Raw genomic sequence first — 21,266 nt, 5'->3', positions numbered from 1 at the left:
TCTCCGCTCCTCCCCATGCAGCTGCTGGGTGACCTTGGGCCAGTCACACTTCTCTGAAGTCTCTCAGCCCCACTCACCTCACAGAGTGAGAATGTGAGCCGCTTTGAGACCCCTGAAGGGGAGTGAAAGGCGGGATATCAAATCCAAACTCTTCTTCTTCTTCTTCTTCTTAAATACTTCCCCAATTGTTTTAAATAACAAGATCCTTCAAGGCAACAACCTGCATATTTTTGTCTACAAAATTCCATAAGGCAACCTGTAGCCCTCCAGCCAACTCCCATCAGCCCCTGCCAAAAGTCAAGGTTGGAGCGAGCTGTACACTCATGATGTATACTGATGCCCTCGGGAAGAGCACTATCAACATAATGAAGACTTACAAAATTATATAGGAAGAAACAAACATGTCTCTGCCCCCAAGGAGTTTACAATCTTAGGGTGGTACTCAGTGCTAGCTCTTCCTCAGAGTAGACTCACTGAAGTCATCATGGACATGACTAAGTTAGGACCATTACTTTCTATAGGTCTACTCTGAGGAGGACTTAGTTGAATACAACCCTTGTAGTGCAAAATGTGCATTTACTCAAAGGTAAGTCCCCACAGTGTCTGGGTGGGGGCTTGGCGATACAAGCACCTGCATCACATACAGAAAACTGACATCTCCAGATAATTCTGGGAAACTCCTGCCTAAAAACTGCCCCTAACAGGCAATATGGAATTATTGTCCTTAACCGTAGGGTTTCTAGACATTTAATTACGTATTAATAATACAACATTATATCCACATTATTTACTATGCATCATTTCACACTGCATTGCACTGTATGGATATGCTGCACATAGAATACACACATGCTGTTCAAATTTGGTTGGTGAGGTTTGTCACTAGTCCAATCCCTGCCCTGACTCTCCTCTCCTGACTCTTCTGTCAACAAACAAGATCTTAGGTATTGAAAGCCCTTTTAAAAAACGTCACTAGTGAATCGGGGAGAAGTGACACGCGTCCCATGCCATGACGGATCCTATTCCACAAACGTGCAATATGGTGGAGCCAATTATTATTATTATTATTAAACCTCTTTATGCGCCTATATTATTATTATTAGATACTTTTGGTTTGTTTTAAGCCGTTTTCAATATTGTGCTTTCCTAGGAATGCTGTGCTTTAATTGTAACCCGCCCTCGGACCTTGGGGGGGGCGGTGAGGGGAGGGAAATAAAATAATAATAATAATAATAATAATAATAATAATAATAATAATAATGGCAATCAATCAATCAATAATAATAGCAATATGCAAATATGCAAATGAGCAGCTCCCCATCGCGAGGCGTCTCCCCGAAGTCCAGCCCTCCTGCCGACTTACCCCACAGGCAGCAGCAGCAGTAGCAGCAGCAGGAGGAGCAGCAACGCCGCCCCAGCCCCACTAACGCCGCCTTCGCCGCTGCCAAGGCAACGCCAGGGTCCCGCCACGTGATCGCTCTGGAGTAGTGAGCACGTGACCAAGCCTCTTCTCTCCCTGCCGCCCCTCAAACAGGTATCGATTCCCGGCAGGCGAGAAGAGTCAGGAACGAGCGCGTGTTGCAAGAAGGGGTTTCATGTTTTTCGTTTTTCATTAAAGAGATAAACATATATACTCTCTGTGTGTATACATATACATATACAGCGAGAGAGAGATACATATATACACATACACATATACATGTTGTTGTTCAGTCGTTTAGTCGTGTCCGACTCTTCGTGACCCCCCGGACCAAAGCACGCCAGGCACTTCTGTCTTCCACTGCCTCCCGCAGTTTGGTCAAACTCATGCTGGTAGCTTCGAGAACACTGTCCAAGCATCTCGTCCTCTGTCATCCCCTTCTCCTTGTGCCCTCCATCTTTCTCCTTGTGCCCTCCATCTTTCCAAACATCAGGGTCTTTTCCGGGGAGTCTTCTCTTCTCATGAGGTGGCCAAAGTATTGGAGCCTCAGCTTCACGATCTGTCCTCCCAGTGAGCACTCAGGGCTGATTTCCTTCAGAATGGAGAGGTTTGATCTTCTTGCAGTCCATGGGACTCTCAAGAGTCTCCTCCAGCACCATAATTCAAAAGCATCAATTCTTCGGCGATCAGCCTTCTTTATGGTCCAGCTCTCACTTCCATACATCACTACTGGGAAAACCATAGCTTTAACTATATGGACCTTTGTCAGCAAGGTGATGTCTCTGCTTTTTAAGATGCTGTCTAGGTTTGTCATTGATTTCCTCCCAAGAAGCAGGTGTCTTTTAATTTCATGACTGGTGTCACCATCTGCAGTGGTCACGGAACCCAAGAAAGTAAAATCTCTCACTGCCTCCATTTCTTCCCCTTCTATTTGCCAGGAGGTGATGGGACATATACATATACGTAATATGAGGGATTCTCTCTCTCTCTCTCTCTCTCTCTCTCTATCTATCTATCTATCTATCTATCTTGCTAGGGGGATTTCACACACCTCCCTAAATGTGCTTGGAAACAAGCCTAAGTCTTCTGGTGGCAGCTCTTTTGCATCAAGAGCCATGTGCTCTCCTCCTGCCAGCTTCCCGGACGGCAGGTGGTGCCTCTGAGCATACGGAGAGGGCTCCTCCGCCCCCCCCATTGTTAAAATCAGCGCTCAGAGCAGCTGGAGCCTCAGACCAATAGCTCTCAAAATGATGGTGGCGGTTATTTATTGATTGATTGTTTTCCGAAAGGAATATAGCTCAGTCGGTAGAGCAGGAGACTCTTGATGTTAGGGTCGTAGGTTCCAGCCCTGTGTTGGGTGAAAGATTCCTGCATGGAGGGGTTTGAACTAGAATGACGCTTGTGATCCCTTCCAACTCTGATTCTATGATAGAAATGAATAAAAAAAGCTCAAAGCGGTTTACAAAAAAAAGAAAAGAACAATAAAGTTATCTAAAAATTTACAACCATAATTTGAAACATGTGGAAAGTTAAAACCACAGTAGAACAAATACAAACTTTTGAAACATCTGGATAGGTTTGCCTATTATTGTTTTATTATTATTTTTTAGAGCATTTGTTCCTCCTCACACTAAAGCCAAAAGGGGTCCCAAAGTGGCTTACATACAATCCATTAAAGTTAGAATGTAAACCTGCAGGGAGGGACTAAGAAGCAGGACGCAGAAGGAAAATGGGACAGGGAGGGAAGAGGAAAAAAGTAAATTGCAGCACTTGTTCTGATTACATTCTTATATCTTCCTTCTGCTTCTGGGGATGGGTGTGTCAGAGCATATGATGAGTGCCTCTCTTTCACGTCTGGGTATGTATGTATGTATGTATGTATGTATGTATGTATTTATTGTTATTCTATATTATTTATGGACATGGCATTTACAAAGAGCAAGTATGAAAGTGCTTAGTGTTTAAAAGTAAAGCACAGGCTGCCCCCCTCAACTCTAACCTGATACAATAGAGCATTTCACCTTCATTTTCTATACCTTTGTTACAAGAATTTTAAGGTCTTAGATATATAAAATAGATGTTCATAAATGTATCAAGCAAACACATACAAATATGTAAACCACATGTCTGACACCCACAGAAAAGTCCTGAAACCATTTTCACTCTCCCAAAATGACCTCAAATATTTATTTGCAAGGTTGAAGGAAATGGGAATTCTCCCCATTGTCTCTCACAAATCCCACATTTAAGATATGAATAGGGTGAGCCTGTGACCTGGACTCAAGAACTGAGTATTTACCATTACAAAGGAATCGCCAGACTGCCCAAATAATGTAATCAGTTATCATTCTCGGGTAACATGGCAGACAGGTTTTCTCCTGTAGGCCACCTCTTCTGTGAAGCAGGTATGATGCATCTGGGGGGTGGTCCTAAGCTACAGGGCGGGCAATTTAAAATGTCTATATAAGGGCTTGCGCGCATGGCTTGGGGTTCTCCTCTTCTCTCCTGCGTATGGGGGGGAGCACCCTATTGCAACAGCTTTATTAAAGATCAGGCTTATGGCCGCTTTGCTTTTGTATATCCTGGTCTGGTCTCTGTTCATTTCCTAACCGGTTTGAGCCTTAAAAGGTACACTCTCTCCGAAGGTCCAGTCTTCCTTAAAAAGCTGAACCCCTTGAAGGGACCCTATTTTTATTCTTATTTCACCTTGAAGCCGCTCAAAGGTGTGTGTGTGTGGGGAGAACAGAAATACTGTTAGTCGAGTAAGTCCAAGGAGAACTGCCAATTCTAAAACTGGCCCTGGATTGAAAAACCAGCCTTCTCTTTTCCCAAGCTCTGCCATTTATTTTGATTTCCCACAGATTCTGTCCCTAAAGGGCTCAGGTCTCCAGAGATGGTAATATTCTAAGAGCACCAAAATACATGAGAAGTTGGCTGGAGCGGAATTTATATAATGTGAACTATGTTCTACGCGAGAGTTTGGATGTACTCTACAAATAGGTTGAAGGCTGTACTGTGGCATTCGGTTTCTTCTATTAATAATGCAGAAATGAAGATGATTTTCAAATTGCATGCTGTGAATTCTAGGAAAAGGTAAATGTGTTTTCTGCCACTAAATTAGTCACAGCAAGTCTTTGTTGAAGCATAAAATGGTGGAAATAGCAATAGAGGAAACTAAAGTGAGATTAACACAACACTCCTATGAAAACCTATCCTGAGAGCAACATGTCTTGAACCCAGCAGGACTTTCTAGTGAGTAAATACGCCAGGACTGGTCTGCAAGAGAATACAACAAAATTAAGTGTTTAATCAAGAGATGTGAGGAGGGGAGCACTGAACCAGGAGGCGGCATTTCAGCAGAATATGTGAAGTTAAAAATCATTGCTCAGTCTTTCCTTGTGACAGTTTTTCCCTATAATTTTGCACTTGAATCAATAAAACCACTGAGAATTAGTCAGAAGCCCCCATTTCAGTCTGCTGCTAAACATGATGCTGCTCCTCATGGAGGATATGGCTAGCAATAATAATAATAATAATAATAATAATAATAATAATAATAATAATATTTGTACCCCGCCCATCTGGCTGGGTTTCCCCAGCCACTCTGGGCGGCTTCCACAGAGACCAAAAATACACTAAAATGTCACACACTTTAAAACTTCCCTGAACAGGGCTGCCTTCAGATGTCTTCTGAATGTCAGGTAGTTGTTTATCACTTTGACATCTGATGGGAGGGCGTTCCACAGGGCGGGCGCCACTACCGAAAAGGCCCTCTGCCTGGTTCCCTGTAGCTTTGCTTCTCGCAATGAGGGAACTGCCAGAAGGCCCTCGGAGCTGGACCTGTGTCCGGGCAAAACAATGGGGGTGGAGACACTCCTTCAGGTATACTGGGCCGAGGCCGTTTAGGGCTTTAAAGCTCAACACCAACACTTTGAATTGTGCTCGGAAACGTATTGGGAGCCAGTGTAGGTCTTTCAAGACCGGTGTTATGTGGTCTCGGCGGCCGCCCCCAGTCTGGCTACTTGCTATGATGGCTAAACTACGGCTCCACGGTTAGAGGCAGTAATGCTTTGAAGTATCAGTTGCTAGAAGCCACAGAAGCTCAGGTTCTGCTTGCAGGTTTCCCCCAGGCATCTGGTTGGCCACTGTGAGAACAGGTTTCTGGTCTAGATGGGCCATTGGCCTGATCCAGCAGCCCCTTCCTCTGTTCTTACAAGCACAAGATTACCATCACAATACCAAGAGGCTTAAATCTCCAAATGTAGGACTATGATTCCCTTTTCCTTAAATAGATGACCTGATTGTAGCCCACTCCCAGATCTCCCCCAAGTTCCTTGCTCCTGTCTTCACACACACCTGGCCTTGTCCAATATTTCTGCCCTAATACCTGAACACATCACTTCCTGTGACCTTTGCTTCGCTGCCTTCAGCTGTACAAAGGCTTCTCGCTGTCCTTCCTTGTGCCTTGAACTGCCTCCTGAAGCACCTCAGTCCGGCCACCTTCCTTCTTTCCTTTGTGGGAGAACCAACATACTCAAATCTAATTAATGCATAAAGGGGTTAAAACCAGACTTAGTTCACCTGGGGAGGGACTAGGCAATCAAGCCTTTGTTCGCCTTCCTAGTCTACCTGAGCCCAGTGTGTAAAGACGTCACACTGGTTGCTCCAGTTTAGCTGCATGACTCTATAACAAGCCTCTCGAGTTCCTATACCAATAATTTAGGAATTTTTACCACTTTGCAACTAAACCAAGTTTTATGCCCTTTTCGATTTTCTGAAGCTCATGAATCTGACCTTTGGAGTGTTCGCAAGTTTGCAACTTGCCAAACGCGTCATCTTCTTCTATGCTGGGGGGAAAGGGGAACTTTGGAAGGAACTCAAAAGAGCATATTTTAAAGGACTAACAGCCTATATTTCCATGCTTTACTTTGCTGCATATTTTGTGATTTTAAATCTCTGCTGATGTTTTCTCGCCAAAGAGCTCTTGCCCCAAACTTGGATCTTGGCATCCAGGAATTCTCCTTTTACACCTATTTTATCCTTGCACCTACATCCTTGAAGTCCCTTCTCAAAACAGCTTTTCTGTGAGATCTCGGCACCATCCTGGGAGTCTCCACACCACACTGCAGTGGTCCCCAACCTTTTTAGGCTCAGTGGGTATATTTAGATTTTTAAGTGACAGGTGCAATCCCCCTCTGCTCACTTCTCTCTCTTTCACCATTAATTTGCCCAATATAAACAGCAATCATGAACAGGCACGAAAACACCCAGATGTCCCTCTTTTATTAACTTTTAGGGCAGAAGTTTTACACCACATTTTTGAAACAAAGAGAGCGATCTCCTTGCAGTGTTGGTAAACCAACTCTTGCAGCAGCAATGTGAAGACAACCCCAACTGAAATTCCCGAATAAGTTTGTGTCAAGTTCCGTTACAGAAAAAGCCAGATCGCTCTCTGCCCGAGAGCAAAGGCCACGCAAATCCATTTGTGTACTTGGGTCTCTCAGGGGGAAAGGGTCTGCCTGAAAACACAGATGGATAAAGCATTAGCCTTCAGAGAGACACCACTTTGGAGCAATGCTAGGAAGAACAAGAAGGCCCACAGGGGCAGGATGCTGGCATCTTTCCCCAGAAACCCTGTAAGCAGACTGCACAGCAGTTACAGAAGCAAGCTTGGAAGAGGTTTTCGTTTCACATGGCTCCGATGTCGATACCCCTGCGGGGTCCTTATGGCAACACCTCTGCCGTGGTGTAGGTCTGAAACAGCTCAGAAGAGCCTGCTCAACTGAGACGCCAGGCTCTTCAACAGCACCTGGATACCAGCCACAGAGTCAGCGCCATCATCTTCTCATTCTGAAGCTGGGCTTTTCAGCATCATCCTCTTCCTCAGAAGTACCTTCGTCTTCCTCTTCACTGGTCTGCTGCTTTGGGGAATGGTCGGAATCTGTAGCCAGTAAAAAACATGATGATCAGGCTACTTGCTTGAGGGAAGAAAGAACTGAATAATATTATGGATTGATAGGTAAATGGAACCATCAAATTCAGAGCTCTGTGGATCAGATGGTGGAGATAAAATGCATTTCTGGCCTGCTTGTGAGCTTCCAGAGGTATGGCTGGCCACTTACAGTTGAGGTTTTTTGGTCTCTCCCAGCAAAGGCAAGGCAGTTCTTTTCTCCCTGCCTTCCCCAAAATGGCGAGGCATATTTTAGGCCAGGGATGTGGAATCTGTGGCCCTCCAGATGCCAGAGTACAACTCCCATCCCTGACCATTGGGCATGTTGGGTATGGATGATAGGAGTTGCTGTCCAACAAATTCTGGTAGGCCTGTTTTAGGGAGGAGCAATCCTCCTAATTCTCCAACTCTCTCAGACTGGTAGGGACAACAACATTGGGCAACTCTTCCCCATTTCAAGAATCAAGGTCATGTTCCCCACTGGGCTGCGAACTCTACAGCCTCCCCTTCCTACAGACATTGCTGCGCTTAGGTGAACTCCAACAAAAACTTGGAAGCAACAGTCCTCCCATTGCCTCAGGCATCCAGGATTAGGATTACTATACAGAACAGCTCCTCCTTCCTTGGTTTTGCAGATATTTGAGAGTTCTTTGTCCCTGCAGTGGGGGCAGCTGCTTTGCCTCAACTCATCCGAGTCCATGGAGCTTCTGATCCTCCAATACTGCCTTGGTGCCCTCCAGATGTTCTGGACTACAATTCCCATCAGTGCTGGTTGAGACTGATAGGAATTGTAGTCCAAAAGGGGATTGGGTTGGGGAAGGCTGCTCTATGCAACCTCTTTCTCTCTCATCAGCTGTGCTGTCATTTGGTCTGACTACCCTGACAGAATCCCAAAGGACTTCCCTGGAGGATACCCACATCTGGATGCAGGCACAAGCTGCAGAATCTCAACTCATTTCAGTGGGGACCTGAGAGCGGAAGGAGTCTCCTGGTGAACTGAACTCCAGAAGATGTGTTTTCACATTACCTGCATGTTCGCTCTTTTGTTCAAGCTTACTCTTCTTCGCCAGCATTTTCTTCTCTTTCAACTTCTGCCTGTAAATCAAGAATTAAATGCTCCAAATGAACAAGCTGCCCTTTGCCCCAACATTCTGCATATTCCAACCCTGATGCTAGCAAAAAGAGAACTGAGCTGTGCAGTTGTTCAAACGCCAATTCTTACTGCTCTGGAACCCAACCTATTTCACTGCTGATGGAAGAGCATGTGAACAGCTTTGAAACATGTTTGCCTTGTTTACCAGGAGGGAACTGCTATCTGTTCCCAAATAATCCTAGAGGTAGGATGTAATTTGCCTCTCTAGGAAACTGTTTCCAGGAACTGCAGACAGGTGGACTTGCAGCCACCTAGAGGTAAAAACTGGAATTATTCCTTCATAGGACTGGCAGCTACATACTGTATCCTGTTTTTCTGTCAATGGAGATTTCCCCCACTAAGGCTCCTAGCCACATGGAAAATCAGACCTCTATGCCAATCACGGCAGAACACTGTTGAGATCAAATCTGCTGTCTACACATGCTGCCTTCCCATGGCAAGAATTTCTCCTCACCCTGCACCTGCAATTATTTAAGGGAAAACAAGATAGGTAGCTCCATGCTACGTATTAAGGAAGAATCTCTAGTCTGGCCCTTAAGTCATTTTGGACTGTAAACAAATATTGAACTATTGCCCTTGACCCTTCCTGCCTCCCCTCATTCTAGATCCTGTTTCCCTAGGCTTCCTGTACAACTTTGACCTCACCGTTTCCTTCTGCGCTTGGCTGTCTGTTCTTCCGCAACAATCTTGTTCTTTTCTAGCTTCTTCTGATATTCCTCATCCAGTTTTTGCTGCGACAAATCACAGGGAACACGTCATTACAATCCCAGGGCGGGCTGCAACAATTTATTATTTAGAAAGCTGAAACAAATTACAGTCACGGGAATAGGGTGGGTTTTGAAAACACCTTTTTCAGGTGCAAAGGTCAGAGCGAAGAGGTGCATTTTCAGCATTCCATGAAAACTGTAGAGTGAAAGTGGCAGGCACACCTCTCCGGGGAAGCAATTCAACAACCGAGGAGCTGCTGCAGAGAATGCCCTCTCCCAGGCTGCCACCCCCAAACTTCAGAGGATGGCACAACTACCAAGAGGTAATTCTCCACTGATTTTAACACCTGATAAGGTCTGTAGGGAAGGAGGCAGTACAATGGTGCCCCGCAAGACGAATGCCTCGCAAGACGGAAAACCCGCTAGACGAAAGGGTTTTCCGTTTTGGAGGTGCTTCGCAAAACGAATTTCCTATGGGCTTGCTTTGCAAGACGAAAATGTCTTGCGAGTTCCTGCGGGGTCCCCCCCCCTTTTCCCCAAGCCGCTAAGCCGCTTATCAGCTGATCCTAAGCCGCTAAGCCGCTTAACAGCTGATCCGCTAAGCCGCTTATCAGCTGATCCGCTAAGCCGCTAATCAGCTGATCCGCTAAGACCGCTAATAGCGCTAATCCGCTAATAGGCTTGCTTGGCAAGACGAAAAAACCGCAAGACGAAGAGACTCGCGGAACGGATTCTTTTCGTCTTGCGAGGCACCACTGTACAACAACTCAGAAACGGTAAGCCAAAGGAATCACCCAACCTTTTCAGCCATGGCATCCATAAAATCTTGCCTCTGGTATTCTCGCCGGCGAAGGTGTCGGTAGACGTGGAATTCCCCACTGCCAGCCCCAGCACTGGAACCTGCCAAGGAAGGGGTCACAGCTTATTGACAGAGCAGGTGCATTACAAGTGCAGGCGGCGACCCTGGTGCCTCCTAGGATCTCAGGTAGCAGGCGATGGGAAAGCTGCTGCCAGTCAGAGGAGACAATACAGTGGTACATACGCTTCAAGTTACAGACTCCTCTAACCCAGAAATAGTACCTAAGGTTAAGAACTTTGCTTCAGGATGAGAACAGAAATCGTGCTCCGGCGGCACGGCAGCAGCAGGAGGCCCCATTAGCTAAAGTGGTGCTTCAGGTTAAGAACAGTGTCAGGTTAAGAACGGACCTCCAGAACGAATTAAGTACTTAACCCGAGGTACCACTGTAGTTGGCTAGATGAACAAGGGCAGGCTTGACTCTATGAAAGGCAGCTTCACTAGTGGCTTGATCACATTTCATACAAGTAGGAAATTAGTCTGAGCCTGAAAAGAAATTCTCCTTTTCATATATGGGGAAAAACCCCAAATGTACGCAGAAAGCTTGCTGGGAAACCAGCAGCCACACTAGGGACCTTGCTTTTGGGGACTCCTAGAAACCTTGTTTGCTCCATTTTCTCCTTGCCCTTCCTTTGGCTGGAATAGAGCAAATGCTATCACCGCTTTCCTCTTTGGTTTGCTGTGCTGATGATAGGAAGGCAAATATTAGTTGTCTAGATACAGGCTCGTAATGCTCCCTAGCACAGTGGGAAAGCTTATGATTTACCCGTGGGAATGGGATTGTGTATAAATCATGCTATAAAGACAAAGCACAAATTTGCATGTTTATTCATTGCTGGACGTTGCGGTGCAGCTCAGTTTGCTTAGAAGGGTCTGCATGTGGTTAAAAACCTCCAAGCCGCCTCTCTCCCTTTGATCTCTGTGCTGACCTGTCAGAGAATCTTTAGTTGTGATTCCTGTATTGCAGACAGTTGGACTAGATGGCCCTTGGGATCCCTTGCGACTCTACAGTTCTGTGATTCTGTCCTTGGAAGTCAAAGCTGCATTCTCTTTCATTTCTGTCTCCCCTCTCAAACTTTCTCCGGAACTCAAGTGGCAAGTTTATTTTGGAAGTATCTTCGGAGAACAAAGAGGCAAGCATGGCTTCTTTGTTTCACCAACTACTTAGTTAGCTAGGACAAAAGAATTCTCTCTTAAAAATAATGAACTTCCCTTAATAAACTTAAGCTTTCTTATTTTATACTAAGTCTCATTCTGAGTGCCTTCCAATTAAAGGTGTGCTCCAAGTAAGGATTCATTTCACTAAAGGTGACTTCTGCTGTTACACACAAGCTCTATATGCTAGCATAAATTATGCTGAATTGAACAAAATTTCCAAATGTTAGTATTTTGCATATTTATTCTAGCTTTATTAGTCACAGTGAGGGTTAAGAAGCTATGATGGACACAGAGATCTTGGCTACAGGCACCTGAAAATTAATCCAGCAACTCCTCTGGTTTCTTAGACCATTTTGAAGGATATCTTTTCAGCCATGCAGGCTAGAAACCTGCTTTTCGTCTAGAGTGAAGACCAGGGTTCTCAGAAAGCAACACTCCTGATCACGACAGATACACAGAGCCCTGGCTACAGAAGACTCAGATTTGGAACCCCATTTGTCTATGCTGCTTCTCATCAGTGTAAACATTACTTTTTTAAGTGTGCACACATCTCAGAGGCTGAATCATTCACTCTTCTGATTCTCTGTGCTTATGGTTACAAACGTCACACATGATTTCAAACCGTGGGGATTCAGAAGTGTGACTCATATCAATAATCACCCAAATGCCAGTGAAAAATAATTGGTAATATGGCAAGGGCAAGATAGCTGCAAGAACACCCCCTCATCCCCTTCAAAGTTTCAAGCCCCTTATCTTATGACTACTCAATCCTCATCTATTTCCCTTCCCTATTAAGCACATTCCTCTAGAAGCACAGTGCTTAAGCTAAGAAGCCACCTAAAAATAGCTACTTACCCATAACATCTCTGACAAATTCTGGAGGCGGACGGGGCGCCCATTCATTGAGCTTTTCAGGAATTGGAACTGTCTTATCCTGCAACAAGAAATGAGCAATACTGTGACACTGTTTCTCTAGGAGGAGAGAGCAATTCTTCAAAGCTATTAAAGCACGGATCTAAACAGAAGTGGGAACATTAAGGAAAACAGAACTGATCTTTTTGCCCGAGAATTTATTGGGCATTTGGCTGCAGACAATAAAGTGTCACACTAGCTATATCACGGGTGATAAATCCTTTTGATCTGAGGGCTATATTCACTCTTGGCCACCCTCTGGAGATCACATGCCAGGGTGGGTGTGGCCTTCTCACACACATATACACAAAGAACACACACAGGTACATATAGGTCACACACAGACCTCCCCTCTCCTTAACTGATCTATCTACTCTTATTACCCCATGTATCAAATGATTGAGTTGATGACTGGGGTAGGGATGACTTGCATCCCCATCAGCGTGCTAGATTGGGAAGTTTGCACTTCTCTGCCTGCCTCAGTGTTGCAGCTTATCTACAGTGGTACCTTGGGTTAAGTACTTAATTCGTTCCAGAGGTCCGTTCTTAACCTGAAACTGTTCTTAACCTGAAGCACCACTTTCGCTAATGGGGCCTCCTGCTGCCACTGCGCCACCGGAGCATGATTTCTGTTCTCATCCTGAAGCAAAGTTCTTAACCCGAGGTACTATTTCTGGGTTAGCGGAGTCTGTAACCTGAAGCGTATGTAACCTGAAGCGTATGTAACCCGAGGTACCACTGTACTTTTTCCTTTCTTCTCCTGCTGCCAGAAAAACCAGTCAAGTGTTGGCTCAAGCTCTCAGAATGGGGATTAACCACCCTAACCCATTTTCTGTATGTGTGAGAATATAATGAAGTAACAGGTTTTCTTGCTGAATACAATCCCATGCTACGTACATACATATATGCATGGATGTGCACGCACACACATGCATACACACAGAGCAGCTCGGAGCAATGGACAGAATTGGTGAGATCTCTGCTGAATGTGCTTAGGAGAGTAGGGTCAGGTACAGTAGCTGTACCCACATATACAGATGTGTGTTCCCTCAAAGGACTTCAGAAGGGAACTGCAGGATTAAAGTTACTTATGAGTAAAGGCACTAGAATGAGATAGGATGTGAAGAATAGGAGACTAAGCTCTCCCCTGCCCTTCTCCACAAGCACTCACTGCAATAACTACACAAGTGGAATTTATGCATTTAACTGCATTTAGGAATCTACGCACACAAAGTGTTCAGGGCAATGCACATTTAAAAGCATGTTCTACGCAGGACTGCAGTCCCCTTCTGGGAGTAAGCCTCATTAAGTGGAGACTCAAGTCACCTCCAGATGTTGGTGTGGGGGGACCAGACCACATTGCATCAAAGCAAGCGTTATCCCACACTTTTCAATGCATCTTCCTGTCACTTTCTGTAGCAGTTAATTCCGATCTTTCACGGAAGAACTTTTATTGCGCAAAAGCTTCACATCAGCTTTCTTTGTGCAGCCTGAGCTTGCCAGGATATGGCTGAATCCCACCTGAAAACACTGACAGCCTGGAAGCACCTTTACTTCAGAGTCAACATGCACTATGTTGTTAGAATAAGTAACTTTTACTTGTTGGGCTGCCCACACTTTTAAAGATCTGCTTCAGAGGCTCTCCAAGTGTCCCGACTCCCTGGTAAGGTGGGTGGCCATGTGGGAGAGGCCCTTCTTTATGGTAGCCTCACAGCTATGGAATTTCCTTCCCTCAGATATAGTGGTACCTCGGGTTATATACGCTTCAGGTTACAGACTCCACTAACCCAGAAATAGTGCTTCAGGTTAAGAACTTTGCTTCAGGTTGAGAACAGAAATCGTGCTCCGGCGGCATGGCAGCAGCAGGAGGCCCCATTAGCTAAAGTGGTGCTTCAGGTTAAGAACAGTTTCAGGTTAAGAACGGACCTCTGGAACGAATTAAGTACTTAACCCGAGGTACCACTGTATTTCCAAATTGCAGGCTTTTTGAAAAGGCCTATAATCTTCAATTGGCCTTTCAGGCATGATGTTTATTAGCTGAGAGATGGCCTGGGTGAATAATATAATAATAATAATAATAATTTATTATTTGTACCCCGCCCATCTGGCTGGGTTTCCCCAGCCACTCTGGGCGGCTTCCACAGAAACCAAAAAACACTAAAATATCATACATTAAAAGCTTCCCTGAATAGGACCGCCTTAAGATGTCTTCTGAATGTCAGGTAGTTGTCCATCACCTTGACATCCGATGGGAGGGCATTCCACAGGGTGGGCGCCACCACCGAAAAGGCCCTCTGCCTGGTTCCCTGTAGCTTCGCTTCTCGCAATGAGGGAACCGCCAGAAGGCCCTCGGCGCTGGACCTCAGTGTCCGGGCAGAACGATGGGGGTGGAGACGCTCCTTCGGGTATACTGGGCCGAAGCCGTTTAGGGCTTTAAAGGTCAACACCAGCACTTTGAATTGTGCTCGGAAACGTACTGGGAGCCAATGTAGGTCTTTCAAGACTGGTGTTATGTGGTCTCGGCGGCTGCCCCCAGTCACCAGTCTAGCTGCCGCATTCTGGATTAGCTGTAGTTTCCGAGTCACCTTCAAAGGTAGCCCCACGTAGAGCGCATTGCAGTAGTCCAAGCGGGAGATAACTAGAGCATGCACCACTCTGGCCAGACAGTCCGCGGGCAGGTAGGGTCTCAGCCTGCGTACCAGGTGGAGTTGGTAGACAGCTGCCCTGGATACAGAATTGACCTGCGCCTCCATGGACAGCTGTGAGTCCAAAATGACTCCCAGGCTACGCACCTGGTCCTTCAGGGGCACAGTTACCCTATTCAGGACCAGGGAGTCCTCCACACCAGCCCGCCCCCTGTCCCCCAAAAACAGTACTTCTGTCTTGTCAGGATTCAACTTCAATCCATTAGCCCCCATCCATCCTCCAACCGCCTCCAGGTTTTTATCTGGCTCTGTTAAAAAGAGTTGTAGTTGAAAAGAGTTTAACTCTGTTAAAAAGAGTTGCTGAGTTGTAGTTTTAAAACTTTGCATTGCTGTTCCTTGTATCTTTTTGTTGTTTTTGATTGTACTTCAGTTTGAAAAGGCATCTGCACAGAAAAGCAGCCATATACACACACACACACAATCTTAATGGATGACCATTTAAATATATGCCTTCTCTTTTTATGCTGCCATAGAGGCATCCATGGAGAGGTACCCTAGAGAGCTCTGTTCAGTCCTGCAGAGTAGGCAAGCACAAAGTAACAGCAGTCTGTTGGGAGTGCTCTAGGCTGTAAGGTCTATAGGCAGATGCCTACTCCCACCAAGTACAAAACCAATGAGATTCAAACTACATTTGTAATTTGCCTCAAAGACCTAAATAGGGGGAAAGCAACATATAAATTTGTTCAATAAGTGCATACATGCAAGCCAAGAAAGACAAAGGTGGAAGGAGATACTCACTGCCAAAGGGCCTGGTTAAACAGGATGGGATGAGGGCACCAACACCTTCAACTTCGAAGCAGAGTATAGACTCATATTGTGTTGTGCCACACGATCTAAGAAACTCCCACCCTACTTGTTTCACTTTTGGGGCACCAGGCAAACTCTATTCTATTCTATTCTATTCTATTCTATTCTATTCTATTCTATTCTATTCTCCCAGACCTCTAAAGTTCTCATTCCACTCTTCATTTTTGTTTTTGCCATCATTTTTGATGAGTGGTCTAGTATTACCTAATAATGCAAATGAATAGGGGAAGGATACGGATCAACAGGATTGTGGCATAGGAACATAAGGAGAGCCCTGCTGAATAAGACTAGAAGCCAAGAATCCTCTTTCCCCGCAGTGGCTAACAGAATACCCCTGGGACACCCATGATCACAGCATGAGCACGATAGCACTTTTCTGCTGTTGTTCCCTAGCAACTGGTCTTCCGAGACACTCTGCCTTTCTTTCATGCTAGAGGTAGAATATAGCCATAATGCAGCCTTTATCCTCCATCAGCTTCCCCATTTCCTTTTAAAGCCTTCTAAGTTGGTGTCCACTGCCACGTCCTGTGACAGTGAGTTCCACAGATTCCATACTGTGTGAAGAAGTACTTCCTTTCGTCTGTCCTGACCAACCAGCTTCATCATAAAAACTCAGGTTCCAGTATTATGAGAGAGGAGCGGGGCGCGCGCATGTGGAATTTCCCCCTTATGTGCACTTGATTCCCCCTGTGGGTAAGCAAATACAGTGGTACCTCGGGTTAAGTACTTAATTCATTCCAGAGGTCCGTTCTTAACCTGAAACTGTTCTTAATCTGAAGCACCACTTTAGCTAATGGGGCCTCCTGCTGCCGCCGTGCCCCTGGAGCACGATTTCTGTTCTTATCCTGAAACAAAGTTCTTAACCCGAGGTACTATTTCTGGTTTAGCAGAGTCTGTAACCTGAAGCGTATGTAACCTGAAGCGTATGTAACCGGAGGTACCACTGTACTCCCTTCTTCATACAAGTTAACTAGGAATCGGGGGAGGGAAAAATATATTAGTGGGCAAGCCTGGTGAGGGCAGATCAGGACTGCCAAATATAAGAGAAAAGAGGAAATAAAAGGGGCGTGATCTACCTCTTCATTGAAGCAAACTGAGTAAGAGGTAGTTATTGGGGGGGGGGGGTTCACCTCACCTATCCCCAACTGGAGGCCCTGGTGCCTACACTGCAGGGGTGGGAGCGGGGAGAAGTAGCCACGCCCACCAACACTTATGCCCCGCCCCCTCACCGGATTCCTCATGAGCCTCTCCAGCTTCAGACGCTGCTCGTCCGCTGCGCTCCGGGGGATGACCAGCGGCTGCGGTTCCTTGCGGGGCCGGGAGGGCCGCGTCGGCCCCGCCGCCATCCTGCCCCCCCGTTTCGGTTTCCCCTCCGCCTTCTCCTGCGCAAAAGGCCGCGGCCCCGACCGATGACGTCACGGAGGGCGACGGTCATAGAAGCATCTTTCGAAAGGGGCGGGGCGGCGGGGCTCCCTCCCTTTCCTTGTCCCGCGCCTTCCTCTTCGCTCCGCCTCCTTTCCGGCAATATTCATGAGGTCTGTTACATATTAATGAAGGCGCGAAAAACAGGCAAGAAACGGCGGTTGGTTTTTCTTTCGAAATGCGTGTTAAGCGTCGCTTCTGAGGCGATGGGGGAGGGGGGGAGTTCCCAGAATCCTTCGCGATCTTTTTTTTTTTGCATTCTGTTTTTCTTTATATGCCAAATTTAATTATCCTTCACACAACGTAAGGATTAGTTTTGTTTCTTTTATTCTCAGGGCTTGGCAGCTAGTGATAATTTTTTAAAAATAAAAAATGCACCACAGCATTAAGTTACACCAATGGTGTCACTGTTAGTTGCCAGCTGCTTCGAGGAACTTTATTGTTCAAACGTTAAAGCTTCATATTCCTACATCGCAGATTGTTGAGCCAGATGATCCTCAGGGTCCCTTCCAACCCTACAATTCCTATTCACGCTTTTGATGAACATATTGCCTGGCAACTTTTAAAAAATACCAGTTACCTATTGCACGTTTAAGAGGTGACCTTGCACTCCATCATAGATATACTAGCACAGATTTTAGCTGGTTTTGATCTGCACTGCCAGCAGGAGTCTCTTAGCTTACAGCAACAGCCTAACCTTTATAACCTAGGAAAGCAGAGCTTGTGGTGTGTGTATTTTTTTAAAGGAGGCTGAGTTAAGTGATATTTTAAATAGATTAATTCATGATCTCTCCCTCCTGAACCACCCACCCAATCAACTACTTTATAGCCCTTGGCAGGGCTCTCAAACATCTACAGTACAAATGTCCATGTGGGTACAAAGCAGTTGAAAAATCCACCCTAAAGGCAACAAAATTTGCTGATATCACAGCAAGATATGGCAACTACTACAGTACACAGCAACCACCTAGCCTACTAGTCCAAAAAAACTGAACAAACCCCGGGGCAGGGGTATTTATTTGTAGCATTTAGATCCCACATTTTTCTCTGAAGAGCTCAAGGTGGCATACATAGTTCATGGCCAAGTGGGAATTTGAGCCCTGGTCTCCTGTGTTTCCTAGTCCTACATACTAACTGCTATGAAATAACACTGGATGAAATCTTAACTTTCTAAAAACCGGAATAGGGCCAATGCGGGTGGCTTTCCAATAAGAGAATTATTCTGCACAATGATTCATACTGTTGCTGTAGATTAGACTATAAGTGAACCCACCATACACACAAAATTCACACAATTTGGGCAGCAATATCCTATTTTGAATTGAAAATATTGTATTGGGTTTCTTTTGGTTTAAAAATTATGTAGGGAATTATCTGGGAGAAGGAAACGATATGTGTGAAACATCGTGAGAATGATTGAATCATAGAATCATAGAGTTGGAAGAGACCACAAGGGCCATCGAGTCCAACCCCCTGCCAAGCAGGAAACACCATCAGAGCACTCCTGACATAAGGTTGTCAAGCCTCTGCTTAAAGACCTCCAAGGAAGGAGACTCCACCACACTCCTTGCTCTTTTTGCGCTCAGGGTTAGCAAAATGAGCAATGCAACAGCCTCCAGGGGGGCTCTACTTACAAATTGCTCCATGCAGGGGCAAGTGAAACCCCTGGGGATATTAGCAGCAGATGGAGGAAGTCATGCTTGGCCTGCCATGAGCACAGCAGCAACCGCTGCTTCCTGGCAACTGAAAGCTGCAACATGATCTGCATGCAAACCTCTACCAGGAAGTGGCAGAAGTGCCCATGGACCAGACCAGATAGTGATCAGGCCAGATGCCACATCCTCCATACAGCAGTCTGTGACCTTTTCACAGCTTTGGGTGGAACCCATCAGTTAAATGTTTTGACTCAGCCCTGCGAAATTGAAGGTTGAGGTCTATTCTCATATTGCCTTTGACTAATATTTTGCATATAGTGGCCATGTACGTGTCACCAAAAAAAAAGAGGGGGGAAGATACCAGTTTGCATAATGTGCTAATGCACACCAATAGGTGCAAAAAATTAATAATATTGGGGGGGGGAGATACAATAGGTTAAGTAGAAGTACAGTTTATTTCAGCATTGTGAATCTTGATGGGTAACTTCTATTTTTTTTTTTATAAGATTTTTATTGGTTTTACAGAATTTTTTTAAAAAACAAACAAACAAACACTTAAAAAGACAAACATACACGTATAGTTTCAAACATATTTTCATAAACCTATTTTCTTGGACTTCCCCATACCCCCCCTTTCTGCATCCCAATGTCCATAGTTTTATAGCAACTCCCAATTGTTACCTTCCAACCTCTGTCATCTTAATCCTCTTTATATTCTGACCTTATATCACTGTATCCCATTGTTTCTGAAAACCACAACATTTTAACATTCATTAAGTTTATAGTAGTCCTTAAGATAACTTTTAAATTTTCTCCATTCTTCTTCCACCGTCTCTTTTCGTTGGTCACGGATTCTGCCTGTCATCTCGGCCAATGTCATATAGTCCATCACTTTCATCTGCCATTCTTCCAGAGTGGGTAGATCTTGTGTCTTCCAATACTTTGCGATGAGTATTCTTGCTGCTGTTGTAGCATACATAAAAAAAGTTCTATCCTTTGTCACCAATTGACCGACAATGCCCAAGAGGAAGGCCTCTGGTTTTTTAGGAAAAGTACATTTAAGTACCTTTTTCATTTCATTATAGATCGTTTCCCAGAAGGCCTTAATCTTCGGGCATGTCCACCAAAGGTGATAGAAGGTACCTTCAGTCTCTTTACACTTCCAACATTTGTTATCGGGCAAATGATAAATTTTTGCCAGCTTGACTGGGGTCATGTACCACCTATAAACCATTTTCATAATGTTTTCCTTTAAGGCATTACATGCCGTAAATTTAATACCGGTGTTCCATAACCATTCCCAGTCAGCTGACATAATGTTATGTCCAACATCCTGTGCCCACTTAATCATAACCGATTTAACTGTTTCGTCCTGTGTACTCCATTTCAGCAACAAGTTATACATTCTAGATAAATTCTTAGTATTGGGTTCTAACAGTTCAGTCTCTAGTTTTGATTTTTCCACCTGGAAACCAATTTTCCTGTCCTGTTTGTAAAATTCCATTATTTGACGATATTGAAACCAATTTTGTACTTTATGTTTCAGTTTCTCATGACTTTGTAGTTTGAACTTATCTCCATCCTGTTCTAAAATTTCCCAATACTTCGGCCATCCGACCTCCATATTGAGTTTCTTCACTGCTTTAGCCTCCACTGGTGACACCCATCTAGGGGTTTTGTTTTCCAATAGATCTTTATATCTTATCCAAACATTAAATAATGCTTTTCTAACAATGTGATTTTTAAAGGCACTATTAACTTTGTCATACCATAGATATGCATGCCAGCCAAAAGCATTATTAAAACCTTCCAGATCCAAAATGTCCGTGTTCTCGAGGAGCATCCATTCTTTCAGCCAGCAGAAAGCTGCTGCCTCATAGTACAATTTTAAGTCCGGCAGGGCAAAACCCCCTCTTTCTTTAGCATCTGTCAATATTTTAAATTTAATTCTGGGCTTTTTGCCCTGCCAGACAAATTTCGAAATGTCTTTCTGCCACCTCTTGAAGCATTCCATCTTGTCAAGAATCTGCAAGGTGGGTAACTTCTAGGCCCTTTGTCTCCCTTATTGGGATTTTTTATCGTGAAACAGAAATTAGATGCTTTCAAACAGAGAACAGTCCTCTGTAAAGCAGGATTCATGGACACCCTATTTGTGTAGACCTGTCCTTTTGTTCCTTTGTTGTTCTTTACAAGAGTTACTATTTCATTGATGGCCTGCAAGGTGTTACTATTATAAAATTTTTCTTCATGGGTTATTGCGATACCTGTAGTGGCATTTTCATTATTCCTGAGGTACATTAAATGAGAGGCCCACTGTTGTCCGATGTTACTGCCTGGCCACCCACAATGCAAGGAGCAAACTATAAAGATTGGGAGGAAGGTCGTTCAGTGTGGCTTTATCTGGCCAAAATGGATTAGGACTTGAATCAATGGCTTCAAGTTACAAGAAAGGATATTTTAACTATACATATGGAAAAACCTTCTGACAGTAAGAGCTGTTTGACAGTGGAACAGTCTCCCT

General features: G+C 44.8%; 1 protein-coding gene across 1 annotated transcript; it reads right to left on the bottom strand.

The window, feature by feature from the left end:
• Window positions 1-6,682: 6,682 nt before the first annotated feature.
• On the bottom strand, window positions 6,683-17,085 carry PRKRIP1 (PRKR interacting protein 1). The gene is made up of 6 exons (XM_083479483.1): window positions 16,898-17,085; window positions 12,100-12,178; window positions 10,030-10,130; window positions 9,169-9,254; window positions 8,398-8,465; window positions 6,683-7,361 (listed from the first exon to the last, which is right to left on the bottom strand). Exons 1-6 carry the CDS (start codon window positions 17,012-17,014, stop codon window positions 7,258-7,260), a joined length of 555 nt encoding a protein of 184 aa, XP_083335609.1. The 5' UTR covers window positions 17,015-17,085; the 3' UTR covers window positions 6,683-7,257.
• Between the last annotated feature and the right edge of the window lie 4,181 nt (window positions 17,086-21,266).

This window comes from Podarcis liolepis, assembly GCF_965112155.1.
Source record: "Podarcis liolepis genome assembly, chromosome: 16".
NCBI lineage: Eukaryota > Metazoa > Chordata > Lepidosauria > Squamata > Lacertidae > Podarcis > Podarcis liolepis.
The sequence above is the reverse complement of the archived record's forward strand: the minus strand, read 5'-3'. Positions and strand labels throughout refer to the sequence as shown.

Excerpts from the sequence above, each read along its gene's own strand:
- PRKRIP1 (XM_083479483.1), bottom strand. The coding sequence starts at position 17,014 with ATGGCGGCGGGGCCGACGCGGCCCTCCCGGCCCCGCAAGGAACCGCAG. Across the intron at positions 12,179-16,897 it reads AGAGGCTCATGAGGAATCCG|GATAAGACAGTTCCAATTCC; the intron begins GTGAGGGGGCGG and ends TTCTTGTTGCAG. Across the intron at positions 7,362-8,397 it reads ACAAAAGAGCGAACATGCAG|ATTCCGACCATTCCCCAAAG; the intron begins GTAATGTGAAAA and ends TACTGGCTACAG.